This window comes from Peromyscus eremicus, chromosome 10 (assembly GCF_949786415.1).
Source record: "Peromyscus eremicus chromosome 10, PerEre_H2_v1, whole genome shotgun sequence".
Taxonomy (NCBI): Eukaryota; Metazoa; Chordata; class Mammalia; order Rodentia; family Cricetidae; genus Peromyscus; species Peromyscus eremicus.
In genome coordinates, this window is record NC_081426.1 from 62,896,328 (window position 1) to 62,918,030 (window position 21,703).

At 34.2% G+C, this 21,703-nt stretch overlaps 1 protein-coding gene across 2 annotated transcripts in view; it reads right to left on the reverse strand.

Moving 5' to 3' along the window:
* Positions 1-15,734: 15,734 nt before the first annotated feature.
* Gabra2 (gamma-aminobutyric acid type A receptor subunit alpha2) overlaps positions 15,735-21,703 on the reverse strand; it is a 137,398-nt gene continuing 131,429 nt past the window's right edge. For both annotated transcript variants that reach the window (XM_059275087.1, XM_059275086.1), the window contains one exon: positions 15,735-16,031. In XM_059275087.1, the coding sequence (XP_059131070.1) occupies positions 15,735-16,031 (297 nt within the window). The remainder of the gene's footprint in view (positions 16,032-21,703) is intronic.

Genomic DNA, 21,703 nt, shown 5'->3' on the forward strand with positions numbered 1-21,703 from the left:
AGCCCTGCAGTATGCAAACATAAGTTTTAACAAAGGTAACATTGAGTGACAAGAGCAGTAAAATCAGTGCTTATCTTTTATTTTTTCATTTAATTAAAATGTAATTACATAAATCTCCCCTCCTCCTCTTTCTTCCTATCCCTCCCATATCTGCCCTGTCCCAATTCATGGACTACTTTTCTCTAACCTTTGTTGTTGTATATACATAGAAATACAACCTACTGACACTTTCCAATGTTGCCTACATGTACAAATTCTAGTGATAACAACCAATGAGGAGACTCATCCCTGGGGAAGACTAAATCTCCTTCTCCCATGAGTTAACTGCCCATAGCTCTTCACTGAGGGTTTTTGGCCCCATGAGTTTCCCCCATTGAAATTGGAATGATAACTGTTGGAATTGTTGTGTTGAGGCCTTGTTTATTAAGCATTGTTATTGAGATTTCATAGGAGTAGATTCCCTGGCATAACTAGAAGGCACAATCATTCAGCAGACTTCCTGGTCCTCCTCTTCTTTATGGAACAACTAGGGATGCAACCGGACTTTCTTCCAATGAAACATCTCAAGTAGGACAGCTAAGAAATGTTGTGCTACTCTCCTTCCGAAATGTGAAGAAAAGTCTACTCAGCTCACTTAAAACACCAACAACAGACCAAAGAATGAATTGCACCAAAGTCCAGCATAGTGAATCAATGATACATATTCTTTTTTATTGACAGAAATATGGCTCAGCTATTACTTGTATGAGTATGGGTGATGAAAAATAGCTCCATTATTGAAAAGACCTCCTTGATCTTGGGTAACCTCATCTTAATACCTAACTTCAATTCACTGAACCAGGACCCCATCCTTCCCTAAGGGAGTATTAATAACCTCATTACCACTATGTTAGACCTACTATTGCTGCTTTTCTGTTTATTTTGCTGCCTTAACTGTGTAGCCAAGTATTCTCTAAACCACAATAACAATCTCTGCTATTATTAGCCAATAGTCATGTCAAAACTTTGTCCAGAAAGAAAAAAAAAATGACTCTTCCCTATGTAAGTTTATTGTTTTATGTAATATTTTCTATGGCTTATTAAAATAATAGCTAAGTAATCTGAGTATCCAAAAATAATAAATGATTATCTAGTGTTTTGATCCTGTTGTTGATAAAAATATTAGCTTCAACTGCATCATTTCCACATTACTAAGGATTGGGGCCCAATAGTATGGTGATATTTTATTTGTACTGAAATGTGATTTTATTTGTATGTTAATAAATAAAGTTTCCTGGTGGTCAGAGCTAATAGCAAGCCATAACAGAAGTCTGGCAGTGGTAGCACACGCCCTTAATCCCAACCACATGACAGGCAGATCTCTGTGTGTTCAAGGATACCACCAGCATGGATACACACGCCTTTAATCTCAATACCAACCATAGAAGACCTGGAGGTCTGTACAGATGGGCAGTGAAGAGGAGGTCATGTGGTTGGGTTTACAACCAATGAGAAGGCAGAATAGAAAGTCAATAAAAATGACAAACACACAGGAAGTAGGTCTCTTGCGGAGAGGTAGGACAGCAGCAGCACTGAAGGGTAAGGTTTTTAATCTCAGCTCTTAGCTATTGCTCTGACCTCTTGGCTTTTAACTCTGTATTTGGCTCTGTGTTTCTTATTTAACAAGACGGTTACATCTACACGATAGCGTAGACATTATTTATGCATAATATTGTCATTACCAGTGCCATTCTGTGTCTACTGAACTTCATATTTCTCAGCAAAAAGTGAAATTATAAGATTGTGCTTTCAGAATATGTTGTAATGTGTTGTCTCAAGAAATGTTCATTGTTTCCAGGATCTTATTTTGGACTCTGAACAGAATTCAGATGAGGCTCTGAGTGCAGTATAAAGGACAAAGTTTAGTACAGAATCCTAGGAGATGAGTACTGTCAGTGACCAAGGGAACAGTTGAAGAGGAAACACTCTTTTGCATGGCAATGGGGAGCAATGACAAAGAGGGCATGGTACCATCTACCAGCGAAGGTAAGATGTACACTGATGCTAGTTCCTAAACTCTTTGGATCGCACATCTTGCTGAGAGGTGTTTCTCTGTCAAAGTGATTGACAGATGCATTAAGACTCAATTTTTAGGGAGATGATAACATTAGTTGTTCTTTTCAAGAAAGCCATGCCTCTACCTAGGGACAGAGAAACAAATAACATAGCATCCTTTGACCAAAAAAGATGTAAAAGTGTAGATCAAAAGGAACTAAAGAAGTAAGTTACAGCACATAAGAAACAGCTGTGCTTTATCAATGTCTTACTATTCCCTGCTACGTAAACCGTCTTCCTTCTTGCATGATATATCAAATTCTAAGAAATGGACTTCCCCTTTCATAAAATACTGTGTAAACTGAGATATGAGAAATAAGTCTTAAAGCTGCTTTAGGAGGAGAGATGCTCATCCTCAATGAGCTTCGAGGTTGCTAATCTCTAACAAGATAGCAAATAAGTAAAACAAAACAAAATAAACACACAGATGAAAAAACAACTAGTGTCATGTCTTTTAATTAGTAGGTGTAATCACTATTTGTGTACCAAAATTATAATTTTATTATTATTAAATAATAATATATAGAATACATATTTAATGGGATAGATTAATATTGAGGGTAAGTGCTAATATCTAGCCCTGGAAAACATAGAAGAAATATTTTGAATGATACTTTCTTTTACTCAGGCCACACAGCTAATAACTTTTCTTTTGTTTTGTTTGCTTGTTTGTTTTCGCAAGGCAAAGTTTTACTGTTTAACAGCTTTGGTTGTCCTGGTACTAACTCTGTAGACTAGACTAGGCTGGCCTCAAATTCACAGAGATTGCATGACTCTGCCTCCTGAGTGCTGGAATTAAAGGTGTGTGCCAACACTGCCGGGCAGACATCTATTTAATCATTGTCTTCTGCTAGTGTCTTTATTTTTCTTTATAATTTCAGAATATTTTTTTAAATTTAAATAAATATACTTGTGTGGTGATATTTTAATTGTACTGAAATGTGATTTTATTTGTATGTTAATAAATAAAGTTGCATGGGTGTCAGAACTAATAGCAAGCCATAGCAGAAACTGGGCATGGTGGCACATGTCTTTTTTTTCGAGACAGGGTTTCTCTGTGTAGCTTTGCGCCTTTCCTGGATCTCACTCTGTAGACCAGGCTGGCCTTGAACTCACTAAGATCCGCTTGCGTCTGCCTCCCAAGTGCTGGGATTAATGTGGAGAAGAACAGGATGCTAAGATGAAGCCACCTATACACAGCCAAGAAGAATGGACAGCTGAATTAAAAATAAACATCAACAATTTCCAGAATTTAACATCCTGAATCATGACATGACACTAACGGAATTCAGGTGTTTCTGGTACATGAACTACTCTCACCAAATGTGAGGTGAAACTGTTGACCTTGTGTACATCCTACTTCACAAATAAGTCTGTCAGATACGTTAAGCCTATAGGCTGAAGATGATGACCCAACGCTGTGGAGAAACCTTGGGTGACTGTCCAGGCAGCTGGCTGTTTCTGTCAACTCACATTTTTTTTTATTTTTGGAATTTGCTTGCATGTACTTCCTGTTTTTATTTTTTAGGTAATATTATTTCCTTCTTGGGTCTCTGAAGGAGTTGAAGATTAGTTAGTTATAGTTGAAGATTAGTTAGTTATAGTTGAAAATCAGTTAGGATAGAAAGTGAATTAGGTACATTTTGGACTTACCAAAATAGGATAGATAATGGAATTATTTTCTCTGAATTTGTCAAATACAAATGGACTAGACATTTTTTAGATAATTATTGCTTATATATATTGTATATAGTTATTGTACTTTTGTATATAATTTTTCTTATGTTAGTTATAACCTTTTTCCTTTTTATTAAAATAGAAAAGGGGAAATATGATGATATTTTAATTGTATTGAAATGTGATTTTATTTGTATGTTAATAAATAAAGTTGCCTGGGGGTCAGAGCTAATAGCAAGCCATAGCATACTTGCATCATTTTCTTCCTTCTTCTCCTCTTTCCAGTCCCTCCCATGCCCTTATATTCCATGTCAAACATGGCCTCATTTTCTTTAATTGTTATTGTTCATATATCTATATATATCTATATATATCTATATATCTATATCTATATATAGATATAGATATATAGATAGATTATATATATATTTATATATGGCCTTATGAGCTTTCCTCCATGCATGTTGGTATGTCAAGTGGTGTTGTCATTGCTACATTTTTGTTTAGGCAGCCATATCCTTGAGATTTCCTGGATGTAGCTTTCCTGTCTTATCTAGAAGACACAATATTACAGCAGTTTTCCCAGTCTTCTGGCTCTTCCAATGTTTCTTCCCCATCTTCTACCATGTTCCCTGAGCTGTAAGTGTAGAAGTCATATGTAGATATGTCAGTTGAAGCTAGACACATCATAATCAGTTCTCAGTTTTGACTAGTTGTGGCTTTCTGTAATGGTCTTAGTCTGTGGGAAAAAGAAGGGTTTTTTTGGTGAGGTTGACAGCTACACTTACCTGTGTGCATAAGGATCCACATTTAGAAAGTTTACTCTTGCCAGGCGGTGGTGGCGCACGCCTTTAATCCCAGCACTTGGGAGGCAGAGCCAGGCGGATCTCTGTGAGTTCGAGGCCAGCTTGGGCTACCAAGTGAGTTCCAGGAAAGGCGCAAAGCTACACAGAGAAACCCTGTCTCAAAAAACCAAAAAAAAAAAAAAAAAAAGAAAGAAAGTTTACTCTTAGAAAAATGGCTTTAGTAGGTTCTCCTTTAAGATCTGTACCCAAACTAAACCAATGTTGTACGCACTTTTCACTGCTTTGTCTTCTGTTTATGCCCGACACCTGTATGGCCCAACAGAAAGTCATGAAGATAAATAATGCTAACACAATGAATGTTCTTGTGCCACTTCTGTTGCACAACAAAACATTCATTTCCTTTACAGCATGGATTCGAATTCTAGTCCAGTTCTGTTCATTTCTTAGCCAGGGTCCTGCCATTGCTACCTGTTGATTGCAATTTATGTGCAAGATTTCTTGCCAAATAACTTGTTTGACCTTAAACTTCTACACATTTTTAGCACTAGATTGCACAGAGTAGGAAAGTACTTAAACATTGTCCTATAGAGCCTCACATATTATCTACGACCTGCTTGCCTCAGACCCAAGGACCTCCCGTATTTCTGGAGGGTCTACATTGACATGGTTCACTGTGGACAGACATTCTTATGTAATTAACAACTTTGAAAATGGAAGTGCACAAACACATCCATTCTCACACACATACAATGAAATATATTAATTACATGTTCCCTTATTATCATATATATATTTGTCTCAATTGTACATGCAAAATAAATGAGCAATTATTTTATGTCATCCTTAAGTAATTGATTTGTATCAACTAAAAAATATATTTATATGAGTTTTGATGGCATAGTATTTATTTTCCTCTTAATCTTTTCAACTTTCAACTTTTGGAATTTCACAAAATTAAAATACATGTTTTTAATATTTTACCCAATATTTCTAAGTATGTGGAGCCTTTGTGCCTCCTCAGTGGACATTGTCTCTCTATGTAAAGGGATGGCCCAGCGCCCACATATGTCCCTTTACTCAAGATAATTTAGGAGATTGGAAGAAACTGCTTCTATTAAATTACTTTATTCAAAATGTTGAACTGACATACTCAGCTGAGGTCTTGTTATTTGATTACAAAGGTAAAGTCCTCAGCTTAATTCCAATTTCTCTTGATCTCTCCTGAGCTTAACAATTTCCTTTAAATACATGAGGTATCTTTTATTTTTCTCTGACCTTTTTTTTGTTTCAATTAGTTTGAGGTTTCTCTTGCTTTCATTCAAGACAAAATGGATGGAATAGTGAAAATCGGTAGACAACATATAATTTAAAGTGAAACCTCAGTATTTGTTAAAGTCAACAAGGGAGTCATGAAATTCAATATAACTGATTATTGGATTGAATAATAAAATATCATAATAGGAATACAGTGATTGGAATGCACTACAATCTACAAATAGAAATTTTAAATTTAGGATTTTTGTCAGTTCTACCTTAGTGACCTTTATCCATACCCATAAAAAACAAACAAACAAACAAACAAAAACAGCTGTGGTTGAGGTTGCGGATAGACTGAGTAAGTAGAAAGGATAATGCATTTTGAGTATTGACAATTTTCTTTATTTCTCCATTTATCTGGCCTTTCATGTATGTAAGTAGAGATAATGTTATGATCTGGGTGTAAATAAAATGTTTCAAAAAGCTCATACATTTAAGGCTTGACCTCACGTTGTGGTGCAATTGAGAAGCAGTGATGTCAGGATGGCACTTGCCTCATCAAAAGGTTAACATGTTGTTGAGTTCTGACTAGGCTTTAGGTAGAGGGAGCAGGTCACAGGATCAGAAGGGTGTGTCTTATCTCCAGTCTCCACCTCTCTGATTCCCTGCTTCTTGTCAGCCATGAGGTAAGCAACCTTCCTCTGTCACAACCCTCTGCCAAGCTTCTGCTTTACCAAAGACCTCAAAGCAATGGAGCCAGTTGACTCAGGATTAAAACTTCAACACCTTAAGTGAAAATAAGCTTTCTGCTTTAAATTCCTTCCCCCTATGTATTTGTCATACTGATAGACAACTCTCACGAAGGTCAATAGAAGGGCAGTTCAAAACTTAGTTTTCAGTGCTTGCAATCCAGGTGTTACAGGGACCAAAGCAGGAGAATCAACACACTTTGGTGTCCAGCCTGAGCCATTTAAGGAGTTCAAAGTATCTTGGGCTACATTTTTGAGACTTTGTCTTAACAATCCAACGAACAAAAACTAATAAAACAAAACAATCTTTCCTCCTACATAAACAAAAAGCTGATATACATCAATAATTAATGTGCATGTTTTTATTATTACATATCTAAGAAAAATTTTAAAATATTGATTCATAGAATAATATTACATATTTTAAGCTATTGATAGAATCTGGTGTTTCACAGGTGAGCTCAGTTAATCTTAAAGACATGGCCAGTTACTGATGGATAAAAGTAAATTGAAAAAAAAAAATACCTCCTTTCTCATACTAAGAACGTTTCATAGAATTTTGTATTTTCTCAATAGAGACTGCATCTGGTTACTGGTTTGTCTAGATTTCTCTGTGAATCTGAAAAAAATCTCAAAAGGAGAGGGCTTGAGGACACGAATTCTTTTCAAATCAACCTGCAACCCTTTTCATAGTGTGATTATTATTATGAAAGTCTCATTCTTTATATCAGGATTTTCTTTGTCATTTCAACTAAAAGGTGTTACAAAGCTTTTAGCCCCTTTGAAGCCCTTGAAGATTGGCTTTTCCTTTTTGAATCTTTCAGAACAAAGGTGACATGAGTGTTTCTATTTATAGCAAACTAATAGTTAAATGATTTAAGCAAAATCTGGATAGCAATTGATGTTACTGAAATGAGTTATAGTCTGACAAATCTTTTCATATTCTGATGGCTGCAATTTTACAAAAATGTGAATTTGGTGTAGTCATTTCTCATTTCTTTATTTAAATTGATTATATTCATTTCAGGAAAATATTAGCAAAAACATCTCAATGTGACTATTTTAAAAATATTTGAATAAAAGTCACATATTGAAGATGACAATTATGTCTTCAACTTGCTCATATTATGACTTTATTAAACACAAAGAGTGAGAGAGAAATTTAAATGACTGTATTAAAATAATATAATTACTGAAAATTAATGTTATTCTGATTTATAATTCAGCTTATCAACTGTATTTTGTTAAAACTTAAAATATTCATTTAATTACATGATTCACCTTGTCTTATATACTATCGACTAAAGTAAAGTGTAAAGATTAGCAAGGTGAGGTCTTCAAAAAAGAGTAATATTAGAAAGAGCAATTAGCTGTGTGTTATAAGAGAAGGCACAAAGAAAAACCCATGGAGTGGAATTACTCAGGAATTTTTTTTTTAATTTTCCTGCTTCTTTCTTAAATGTCTGAGTTACTCAGTACTTTTTTTAAAACTCTGGTGGTTTTAACAACTAGTTCTAAGGAATACTCTAAGGAACTTACCATGCTGATACTTTTTGTTTTCTCTCTATACCTTTTTAATATTTATAAGCATTTTATTGAATTGATCTCAGCAAAAATGCATTAACTAAGACAATAAATGGTTTAAGTAAGACTGAATTATTAAAATAGATCCAAAAAGAGACTGACAGATTTCCAGGCTTATATATAGAAAGATGAACTTGAGTCTGTCTAAAGAAATAGAAGTCATATTTATTTTATTTTTATATTTTCATGTAAACATGATAGTTGGTTATAGAAAAGAGCCAATTTCCTGGGTGAACTTATACTTTTCATAGTATCAAATTTTTTTTGACAATTTAAAATTATCGTTTCATGATTTCCTCTCAAAGGTAAGGTTAGATTTATACCTTTTTCTCACTATATAAATTTTTACTTTAAAAAGATTAAAAAACAAATGATATTTAAAGTCATTACTATAAAATGTTATATCTCAATATAAAAAGCCACATTTACAATAAATTATATTTTGTTAAGTAGTCATATACTAACTAGATTATAAAAAAAACACAAGTTTCAGATCAAATATATTTGAATCAATTTTAATGGATACAAAAAGATGAATGTTTAGCTTGACTTGTGTATAATTGATTATGAGTTCTTAATTCAATTAACATAATGACACATTCAATAATGTCAAATTGTTTACAGTATTTTTAAAAAGCAGTGGCCTTTTCCCAATGACAGCTAGGGAACAAATTACAAATATTGATTAACACTTGAATATTTTCTCCAACCAGGAATCTAGTATTGAAGTATATCACCCAGAAAATTTCAAGTACATGTAATGATTGTGCATGCTTAACGTTGGAGTTTCATTTTTTTCTCCATGTATATGTACATGTGATTTTACATTTGACTTTAATTTATCAAGAATGATAGGGATCATTTTTGGTGGTTATTCATTTTTTTAAAGAGGAATAACTTCACTTACAATTTTTTTTTTCTTCTGGCCAAAAGGAATTCATGGTGGAATTTTAAACACATCTTATTAAACATTAAATTAAGCAAAAATATATCTCAGGAACAAGCAAAAAAAGCAATAAAAATGAATAAGTTTCCAGTTAAGACTTCTCTTAGAGGATTATGTTATAAAGTTCCTACTCCTCAATAAAAATATTGCTAAAGCTTAAATTTGTATTTACTCAGGAAAAACTACCAAACAATACATTATCATCAAAAGTCAACCCAAGAAGGGCACAGATGCTAGAGACCAATAAGGAACCCAGAGGGACAAGTTTAAGCTGTGGCCATGGTGGCTGAGTAGCTGAAGGTCACTTGTTCTTTATACACAAACATGCTAGACTGAAAGCAAAGCCCGACTCCTACCTTAAGCACTGTAAGAAGAAGAGAATGCGGAAACAAATCTCTAAGATATCTTCCGTAGTAATTTCTTCATAGTCATTTAATAATGCCAGCTCACATTCTACAGTCTGTTGCACAAAAGGAAATCTTCTACACAGGCATGAAAGCTGAAAATACCATGCCAAGTGAAATAACTCCTACCCTACAGTCACAGAAATAACATTCATGTGGTAACTATTTAGACTTTTTTTCCCCTCTACACATAATGAATTATCACAAAAGTTGTGATAAATTAGTATAAAATCCTTTAAATCCAATATATTTGGGTTTCACAAAACTAACAGTACAGAAAATAAGAAAAGTACTGCTAAAATAAGAAAACACAAAGAAAGGAACAGAGCAGTACTTTCTTTTAAGAATTTTTAAAATATCTGATGAGCATGTGCAGGCCACATATGGAAAATTTAAGAAAGTCTAAGGAATGAGTTTGTAACCAACATTAGTGAATGAGCAACATCACACACATGGACACTGGATTGATGCACAGTGTATTTCCCTTGATTTTTGACATGTTGAAACTTAGGTAGAGGCTTTCTGGTTTTGTTTGTTTGTTTGTTTGACACACTCCAACCACTCTTGTATTTCTTTGTTATTGGTGCATATTAATTATAAACTATTGGGTTCCATTATGACATGCTAGTGTATGTGAATAATATATTTTGATCACGACCTTCCCTATTACTATTTCTGGTCACTCTCGCCTCCCCACTAGTCTCTCCCTCTTACCAAACAGTCACTCTTCTACTTTCACATTTATGGTGTAGACTTGCGTATATGAGGAAATATTCTGCATCTAGATTCTTTTACTAAGTAACTTGAAGAGCTCCAGTTCCACCCACTTTCTTTAAAACATCACATTTTTTCTTTTTTCTTTATAAATAAATAATACTCCATTAAATATCACATTTGTCTTTATCCATTCATCCAGTGGATACCTGGAATGTTTCTGGAACCTAGCTATAGTCATAATGCCACAGGGTGTGCATATGAAGACTTTGATCCTTTCTGGTATAAGCCTGAGTCTAGTAATGCCAGGCCAGATGGTGGTTCTAGGTTTAGTTTTGAGGTACAGCCATACTGATTTCTCTTTTGGCTGCAAATTTACACCAGCAGTGTTTATTGTTTCTATTTTCCTACATCCTCACCAGAATTGTGTGTTTGTGTGTGTGTGTGTGTGTGTGTGTGTGTGTGTGTGTGTGTGTTTCCAGTTTATAAAAAGGTTTTTAATGAAAAACACATTATGGGTGGCACAGAAAAAACACTTAACCTATGTGAAGCAGTATTAGGCACCTGGCATTAGGTAATTATTAAAGCAAACATTATCTGGACCTTTATATTTGGGGGTTTCCAAAAGGAAGTTGATGGGTCTTCTTCCCCTACCATCCTCTCTCCCTGTCTCTTCTCATACTGTAGGGGGTAGAGGCTTTCTTAATGGATGGATTCTCAAAAAGATAGCAGCAAAAGTGCAAACTAAAAAAAGAAAAGCATTCTTTGTTAAGTTTCACTAACGTTATATATTATACTGATGTTCTTGTTATATAAAACTGAAGCCTTGCATAACTTCTAATCACAAACCACACCACAGACACAGAAGGCTATACACAATATAACCTTGCTAAATATTATCCTCTGGAAATATTTCATGATATTATAATTTAAATGCAAAATAATTTTCTTTGAAATGGGGTAAAAATGTCCTATAAAACATGTTCTCTATATAACCAAATAAATAGAATATTTCAGTTAATGATGATGGGATATATAGTGTCTAATTATGTACTCAGATTTAAGATTTTTTATGTTTTTGAAGATATATTATTACTATTACATTTTTCCTACCCAAAGATATCTTATGGGAACTTTATTAATTTTAGTATTTAGTCATCATACATATAATGATATATTTATAACTGTTAAATATTTCTCTGTATAAATAAGTACATACACTTCTCTCCCTGTGTATGTGTATAAATTATCTGTCTTCTTAAGAGCTATAATAGAGAAATACTTTACTTATTTCAATTCGCAGTATTCCCTGTGATATGTATTTCTCACTTGGCTTTTGGGATTTGCTGAAAATAGGAGCTGTTAAAACCTGAAGAAAACATTAATAAACTCAGTATAAATGCTAATAGTAATTTCAATAAGCACTTACTTTCATTTTAAGGCATAAATCCAATAGAGAACTGTCTTGTGATTTGTTCTTGTCCACATGTTGGTAGTCACTTTAGGGCGGCACTCATGGCTCTAAACAAAGGTGACTGCCCCCCTCCTCATTTTGCATTATGTTCTTCTTTAACCGCTAAATTTCAGGGGAGACCGCTTCTATGTAGAAATTAGTAACTAAACCTTGCGCTTATTGTACTGCTATTAACTTTTGCAAATAGATCTGTTCTTCTTGTGTGAGAGAGTAACAATACACTTCAGATTGTGTTGTCAAATGTCTCGATAAAATACAGTTTACTGACTTTAAACAAAATCTTCAAGCTAATAAAAGGAAATGGAAAAGTATTAATAAGACCTATGATAAAGGAAAATGAATAGAATATTGGGTCAACAACCAGTTCTCTCATGATTCACTTTAAAGTCTGAACCATGTCAAATGAAAATAAATCTAATAATTGCCTCAAGGATATGTACATGTATAGGGATGTTTAAACTTTAATAACAGGTATCACACATTTAGTATTATGTCTCCAGATTTCAGTTAAGTAACAAATGTTTCTGTCTCACAGATCTGTGTCTGGGTCTCTGAAGTACACAAAAGCACACAGAACACAGCTGCCTAGGCATCATGACCAGGCAGAATAGAACAAGCTGCTTTCACTTTTTTTCAATGTAGTGATGACAGGCCATCCCAAAGTACAATGGTAAATATCCGCACAGCTTCAGTATTTTCCCAAAATATCTGCACTGTAGAGATTCCATACAGTCTATTGTATCAGAATTCAGTTCCTCAACCAAGAGTACAAACAAAGTCACATAACTTGTGAAATGAGGAGAAAAGTCTCACTCCATATAAGTATTAGACTGTATCTATATCTAATTGAAACATACTAGCCAAAGAAATTGTAAGTGAAATAATATTTTTTTGTTAATTTTAACAAAATGTGGACTATTTAAGAGAATGGTTTAGAAATATTGTCGAAAAGCACTCATCCAGACTTGTGAGAATTTGCAATACATCCCTGAAAATATCTTGAACTATTGGGTTGCCAGCTTAAAAAAAAATCAATGGATATGGTCTGTTTACCTTATTACCATATTTATTGTTAAATAAAGTAGGAGAAAAAGAAAACAGCCCACATTTTAGCATAGTAGGCACATAAATTCTCAGTATTAATTTAATTTACAGATTTATAGAGGTCTTTAGTTATTTATAAGGAAAAGAATACACTATCTTCACCTGGAGTCTGTGGCTGAAATTCCAATGATGTTTATACAGGACTGAGGGAGTGTTAAAACAGTAAGTAAAATTAAGTGACAGCTGGAGAAGTCGCTGTATAATGTGCTTACATCTCTCTATACAAGTACATTCTGCACATGCCATGACTGTCTAAGTCTTTATACAGCATTACAGCATATTAACCTGCCATTTGGTGAGTCAAAAAGCAAATATTAATATATGATATATCTCTTCTGAAAAGTGCTCTTACAGTGATCAATTCGTATCAGAATGTCATTAGAGTCAAATATGATTTTTGTGACTGAAATGAAAAAATTCTAATTCTGTTATTTCAAGGAATCACAATAATGGTAAGTTTTCCACTCCATCTTTAAAAAAAAAAAAAAACTAGCAAAAGTACTACCATCAACATAATCACAGCAGAAAGATCTTTTCTGATTACTTGTGGAAAACTATATAGAACTAATTTTACATATGTACATATTTATAATAATGGAATTTATAATCATAGAGTAAAGGGGCATGGCAGAAGTTTAATCTATTCGTTTTCACGTTTTTAATTATATAGAGAAGGGATGTGCACACATATGTGAGGGTACCCATAGAGTCCTGCAAGGAGTGTCAGATCTGGAGCTGAGGGCACAGGCACTTGTGAACCACTGTGTGGGTGCTGGGAACTGAAATCCAGTCCTCTGCAAGAGGAATATGTACTGTTATCCTCTAAGCTCTCTTCAGCCACCCTAAATTGTTCTTAATGTATTGGCAACACACACCTTAACAACGGCATCTTAACAACTTTTCTTTAAATATTACAGTCTTTCACATACAGCTGCAACTGTCCCTAAGTTTTTCTCGAAATTTTTCAATGTATAAGTATTTAAGAAAACAAGTATCTTTTATTTCATTGTGTGGATGATATTCACACTTTAAAATTATTTAGATAATAAAGAAGATGTAACTGGAAGGGAATTAACAAAATACATTTATTGGCTCATGTAATAATTTTATTAAGGTTTATGAATTAATTTCGTGAGGAAGTTTTAATGTCAAGGCTGTCTTTATAGTGAATTCTGTTAATAAGATGCAGCTGTGACCCTGGTATTAATACAATCATGCAAAGCACATAGTAGAATCAATCACACTAGAAAAGAAAATCAAAAAGTTGAATGAGACAAAAGAACAGCAGTTATATTTTTTTTGAGTTTGCTTATTTCAGAAGATGCCCCTTTTATTGATTTTGTGAACAGACCTCTTTTGCACTATATATACTCAAATACTGTACAAAATTGCAAGAAATGCCACTATTTGACTACTTAGGTTTCTACAAAAAACATCATCATGAAGTTGCGTTTAATTTTAAAAGTCAACTAATAACTGCTAATGTACGTGTCAGTCAAAGGTAATTTGGTTTTGACAAAAACACACTGTTAACTTTAGCATGTTCCAGGGGCATAAATAATGTCTTTAAGTACTAAAAGAAAAAATGAATTTTACCCATTAACAATCAGTAGTTATATAAAATTGAAAATTATGTTTTCTAATTTAGCTACATGGGGTGTGTGTGTGTGTGTGTGTGTGTGTGTGTGTGTGTGTGTGTTTGTGTGACATAATCCATAATCTGTCAATGATGTTTTAAAGTTGTGGTTTAAAAATGTTCAACTCTTACCAAAACCTCTTCTGGTATACAAAGCTGCTGTAAATTCGAGTCAATGAAATTTAAAGTTGCAATTTACAAAAGCAGATTTATATTAATTCTTACCTGAAAGAGCTGCTTTCCAGACAGAAAAATGTGCCAACTAACTGCCCTTTCCTTTATAATTAGTGGCTTCTGATTCCTGATGAGAAGAAGCCTTAAGGCAGAATTTGCAGTAAACAGGAAAGAAGAGAATCATATAAGTGCTCATCTGTACCTAGGACACCTATGAATTCTCATCGCTTGGAGTTTTTGGCACAGCTTTCTAGTCTGACAGGAATGAACTTTGTTCCACTGCAGACAAGATGGCTGCCTTCTTCCACTCTCCAGCACCAGAAAAAGTCAGCTGACAACCTGTGCCTCGAAAACTAAGTCCATTTATCTTCGTTTTTATACTGTTAGGTAGTTTCCAATGATTGTAGTGAGCTGTAAGATTCAGTTACCACATTCAAATAAACTTTCAAGCTAAAAAATATAATGACTCCTGTAATTGGTGACATTCCAATAGCTCTTAAATGTGAGCATAATCAACATCCTGTCATGGTGACTCATAGCTATTTGAGCTTGTCATGCTTGTAATATGTACATGGCTCTAGAGAGTCTACATAGTAATTAAAGGCTGTTTTCACATATATGTGTCAAGCTTCCCATTACACTAGCAGGGGTTCTGAACCCTCCTGGAGGGAGCAGATCAGACTTTCAGATATTCAGATATGCAGAACTCATATTTGAGTAACAATGCTAAATTCTAATCATCCTTAGGTAACAGTAGACATTTTTTTTAGTGTAATATCTAAATCAAAGGTTTGCAAAGGGTGACATAGGATTCTCAACTTTCATCATAATTAGAACATTAGGAAATAATTTGCGTGATCTGAAATCCACTTTAAACTAGGTCCTAAGGTAAATCTTTTTAAAAGGCAATGGCTCTTTTGGCACGGGATGTTTTCTGCCTGTATTTCCATGAGTTAGCAAATGCAGGTCCCCTTTAGAGGTCTATTGGTAAGCTCTACCACTATATACATACTGTACATATTGGGACATAAATTAGCAGTTATTAGTAAGACTGTACATAGCAAAATAAACCAAGTGTAATGTTGCTATAGCCAAAAGGTAACCAATGTCTAGACTCATGGACTGACCCCTAATACAGGCTCCCTGTTTAAATAGGTAGCCCAATAAACTAAATTAAATGTACCAAACAGAACTGGGAAAACTATTCTAGACATTCTGTCAATTTTGCTGACGCTGTTGAAGGTTTTCTTGGCTTCAGCTGGCTTGTTCTCTGGCTTCTTGTTGGGTTCTGGTGTCGTTGCACTTTTAGAGATGGTGGAGAGAACAGGATCTTTGGAAAGATTGGGGGCGTAGTTGGCGACAGCCACTGCATAGGCATTGTTCTGTATCATGACGGAACCTTTCTCTTTTTTCTATTGGAAAAAACAAAAATTAATAGAGTGTGGGTTTACCGTGCTTCTTAAAAATTTCCAACCTATAGTTTAAATTCTAGAAAAAAAAAAGAAAAGATACTCAAATATGTATCATTATTTGTAGAGAAGAGAAATTAGGAAAAGTAAATTGAACAGTCAGTAAATCCTGAAATCATTGAGTGAGAAAACACATAGAGCACGATACAGGCACCATTTTCCCAGAGAACCAATTTTTGTTGTTTACATGGAAAATGAACAGTAGAAAATGCAATTATTAATAAAAATTTCACAAAATTTTAATATTTCCATTCTTACAAGTCACTCACATATGGTTCTTTAATTAATGAGTGAAGAATTACGTCAAATGGAAGGATTTTAAAGAAGAGCTATGATCACCGACAATGAATGACCTCAAATTTTTCCACGTAGCAGAACTCCAACTCACCTTATGGTAAACCTATAAGGCAATGTTTTAAGACTGCAAAAAATTGTGACTTAATGTATATAGAAGTCTACAGATTGCTATTGTAACAAAAATATACAAACTCTATCTTTTCAGCTTCCCTAAACCCACCAACCCCTTTCAGTTTTCTTTTGTTTGTTTGTTTGTTGTTGTTGTTTTGAGACAGGATTTCTTTGTGTAGTTTGGAGCCTTTCCTGGATTTCGCTCACCAGGCTGTCCTCGAACTCACAGAGATCTGCCTGGCTCTGCCTCCCAAGTGTTGGGATTAAAGGTTGTGCCACCACCATCCAGCCCCTTTCTGTTTTCTTTTTTCTTTCTTTTTTTTTTTTTTTTTTTTTGTTTTGTTTTGTTTTGTTTTTCGAGACAGGGTTTCTCTGTGTAGCTTTGCGCCTTTCCTGGAACTCACTCTGTAGCCCAGGCTGGCCTTGAACTCACAGAGATCTGCCTGGCTCTGCCTCCCGAGTGTTGGGATTAAAGGGGTGCGCCACCACCACCCAGCCCCTTTCTGTTTTCTTAATGAAGGATCCCCAGTTTCCGTATCGGTAGCTCTTGTCTCAATTACTATCACTTGCTCCAGACAATTCTCCTTTGTGCTGTTCTGGTTTTGCCTAACCGTGTTCAGTCTTTAGCCGCTATAGTTACAGGGAGAGCTTTAGGAAACAAATTAGACCACACTACTCCTGTTCTTAAATCTCTCCAACAGTAGCTCATGGACCATGGAATACAAATAGCACTTTTAAACTATTCCTTTTTTGTGTTCACTACATACGAACCCCTGCAAAATAACTTTAGTTTTCCAAATATTTGCTTGCTAGAGTCCTTCTTTCTACTCACCCAATTTTTCACATGACTAATTTCCTTTCATTTTTTGCCCTGAATTTGAATATCATTTCCATGGAATGCCTTGGCTATACACTAACCCTAAAATAATCTTTGTCTCCCACATTTTCACTCTCAAAGCACTTTAATTTGTGTCTATCATAACACTTATTGAAGTATATAAGCACTTTCTTTACCATGTGATTATTTAATTGGTATCTGTTCTCACTATACTCTGAATTCACTGAAGGCTAATGATCCATGTCTTATTGATCTTTGTAACCTCAGCACATGACATGAAACTTTTCCATAAAATATCTTTCATGGGGTAGACACAGCATATATATATATATATATATATATATATATATATATATATATATATATATGTGTGTGTGTGTGTGTGTGTGTGTGTGTGTGTGTGTGTATGTGTGTGTGTGTATGTGTGTGTGTGTGTGTGTGTGTGTGTGTGTGTGTGTGTGTGTGTGTGATAAATGGAACCTGAAAATACAAATACTATTTATTGGTTATTATACAATATGAGTATATTGTGATTTATCTACATGCCAAAAAATGAGCCAGCAATGAGTTACATAAAAGGATAAAAGATATGAAGCAAGTTCCCCTTTAGCTCCATGTTACTAGTTTAGAAATGAGGGCTAAAAGGAAGTTTTATGGTATGACAAGGATACCCATCTATGAAATGGTTGGGGGAAAATTCACAGCAGTTAGAGGTGTCAGCTTTCCAAATTCTGCAATGACTTTTTGTCTGAAATTTTTGTTTGGAGTATTTTTTCCATAAAATGCCCTAGTTGAGAATTATATCACTATGACCACCTTCAAAAAGTATTCAGCAATACAGGAAATGCATAGCACATGGCTCTGTTGTTATTTAAAATATATCTAAAGCCCACTAAAAAATATGACTGAGCTTAAAGATCATGAGGGCCTTGAGAAAAAGCATTTGGCCACTCTCTCTTCTAGCTTCTGGTTGGATAAAAGGGAGAGATGATTATCACTGACTCTCTGTGATAAACAGATGAACTAACATGTGCCGTACTCACATTATAAAATAATTTCCTCTAAGGGAAGTGTAGTGACATTTGTTACTTACAATAATCTAGACAATGGTCACTGGTAAAAGGCTACATAGCCTTTTATTGTTATATAATGTATTATGTATTTAGAGAAGACTACAAAAACACTGAATGGAAAGACTCTAGAGTTTCATGGAAATAGGGCATTAAAGTTAAACTAGAAATCGTGGTATAAGAGTTAAGATAGTTAGCTTAAGATATATTTTGTTGCAGTAAGATTACAAATAGAAATGATATTTTAAGTTTTACCAATGATTCTTCTCTCAATTTTAGGTGTATAAAGTTAATAGTAAAATCAAGAATGAATAAAAAAACATATAAAATGTACATGTACATGAATAGCAAATAAGCAAAACGCCTATGCCAGTGGTCACTACCCAAATAGCAGTCTGGGTATTTGTGTGGCTTTTTGTTTGTTTTGTCATAATACTGCAGACTCCTTTAAGAAAAAGAAAAAGAGTAGCATTTCTAAAATGCGTTTGAAATTTTTATCATCTCAACTGTAAAAGAAAAAGTGAATCTTAGTTTTCTTCATTATATATATATATATACATATATATATATATATATATATATAAAAATATGGCTTTAATAACTAAAGATAAATGCACAAATCCAGAGAAGGGCTAAGCATGAAACAAATGGCTGACTTGCCATCAAAACACTCTTTTGGAAGTTAGAAACTATACCATTTTCATATCAGCAGCAAGGAAAGTCTAACAGTCATACACCCTAGCTCTTGGCATGTGAACTCTAACAAGTTTACTGGATGATGTATAAAACCTCCATATGGTGCTCGGTCTCCTCTAATCCTAGCCACAGCATGCACAGCTTTTGCTGGCTGATGATATCTTGTTTAAAGAGAATGTTGTTCTTCTCAGTGCAGTTGAAAATAATGATGATTCTAAATAATTCCAAATGCTCTTCTTTGTTTAAAATTAAATATACATAGAGAAATATGTTATTGAGTTGATAGCAAACTTACAACATGAAGATGCATTAGGGAAATTAGATTCTCACTGACTAGGAGAACTCCTCCCTGATGACTAGCTTTCATAGTGATAGAAGATGCTAAGCATCCCAGTGCAGAAGAAATGACATGATGTGTCTCACCCAGCATGGCCCCTATATACTACAACACTAACTTCTCAGACAAGATTATATAAGGGTAACTAGATACTTTCTGATAGGTTCTGAAACCTGCAACACAAGAGGGGATTCATGCTTGATATTTAAATTGAGTTTGGCAGGTGAAGAACACAAGGCCCTAGGGAGGAACCTACTACCTTTACTTAGATCAATAATTATACTGTCAAACTGACTTCCAAATATATATGTTGATGCCCATAATTGTGTACTGCTCTCAACATTAGAGTTATTACTTTTTATAGTGGGCAGTGATCAATCCAGAGACACACAGTTGATCAAAATTCTGAGGATAAATGAGCATGAGTGCTGACCCCTGATTGGGACATCTATATCAATCCCTTCTTCTAAGGCTTGGGTAATAAATATCGCATTAGAGGAGGAAAAATAATGTAAGAGCCATTGGAAGGGAGAGCTATCCTGTGAAGTGCTGATTTAAAGACATGGCATAGCTATGCACTGTGAACTCAGTAACTGAGGTTCCCTGCAGAAGGTTTCTACATAATCAAGGCAATCAAAATTCCAGCATAGACGGGGAAAGGGCTCATGAGGCTCAATTTCTAGCTGAGGAGGTACTCTGGGTGATGGTTCTTGAAGAAGGGAGATCTATGTTTCCTTGGGAGTGTGGCCACTGGTAGCTTGCTCATGCTGTAGTGTATAACCTGATACATATACACATAGGGTAGCAACAATTAGACATAGGATATAAACAACATAAAATTTGAGTGACATCCAGTTCAGAGGGAATATGGGGACATTTCTAGTGGAAATTGGAGGGAGATAAGGGATGGATACGATCAAATACATATTATAATGTGTGTCTTTTTCAAAGAATTAACAAAAACACTGTAAAATTATTTTGGAAGTACAATATATAATGTATACTCCATTTACCATTCTCTTTTCATTATTTTTAAGAAATAAAATAATTTTATATATATATATATATATATATATATATATATATATATATATATATATATATATACCTTGTCTGGTTCAATATTGACTTCTATTAACAAGAATAGAGCTGAGATAAACATTACTATAAGGAGATATTTGAATATTATTCAGGCTGTGAATCAAGATAGACCACAATGGAATATTTCAGGAGACACTGACCTCTCTCAGCTGCATTTACTTTTGTGTTTAATTCTTGGCTTATACCTACATATACACTTGAAGAGAAATTATCAAATAAAATTTATTGTGCTAACTGTACTAAAAAGCACTCATTGCCGTGAAGGCATTCTGTGATATTTCTATATTGTTTTGAATCTTGAGAAAAACTAGAAAATTTCTCATTCTTCCTACTACTTATTTCCCTATAGGCTAACTTAACATGTTTTTTCAATATTCAAGCATGGAGTAAGTCATTCTCTGTCACTTGGACAGCTATAGCAGCAAACAGAGTGATACAAATCCAGGCTAAATATCAGAAGCAAACTTCTAAAAATGTAACATTACAATTAAAAATGGACTCATCTAGAAAGAGAATCATGGAAACAAAGGCAAGTAAACAGTGTTATATTTTACTAATTTAAAGAAATTATTGGTACCTATGTATATATAGAGATGACCAATAAGAAGAAATCCTCTCTACAGTACTCAACCCATCTATTTCACCTTATTTTTGTTTTTGTTTTTTTCATAATTAAAATAGAAATCATTCAAAAGTAAGCTCTGCTTAGAAGTTTCCATTGGCTGGTCATGCACACTCCTTAGCCTGTGAATGGTGTCGCATTTCAGTCAGGATCTCATAATTAACCTGTATTGGTCCTGAAGTCAGATACACTGGAGTTTGTACCATTGTTATATTAGTAGTGACTAAGCTTTGAATCACACTCAGTGAGGCATCACTTCCTACTGTTTGCTTTAAGTGGCCTTTCCATGTCTTACCATTGCATTATGATACTAGTTGCTGTAATAACACATACATGTTCTTTTTCCATTGTTTTTTATTTAACTGTAAGCCGACTGAAAACAGAATGTCCTGCAGAGATCCTAGCATAGTTGTTGGCCCAAAGCTGACTCAGAAATGCTTTTCAAGATGGAAGGATTCTATTAAAAAACAAGTTTAAATAATTTTTTTAAATGTAAGGTGAAGGAATCTGCTTTGTAAGACAAAATAAATACTTCGTTAGATA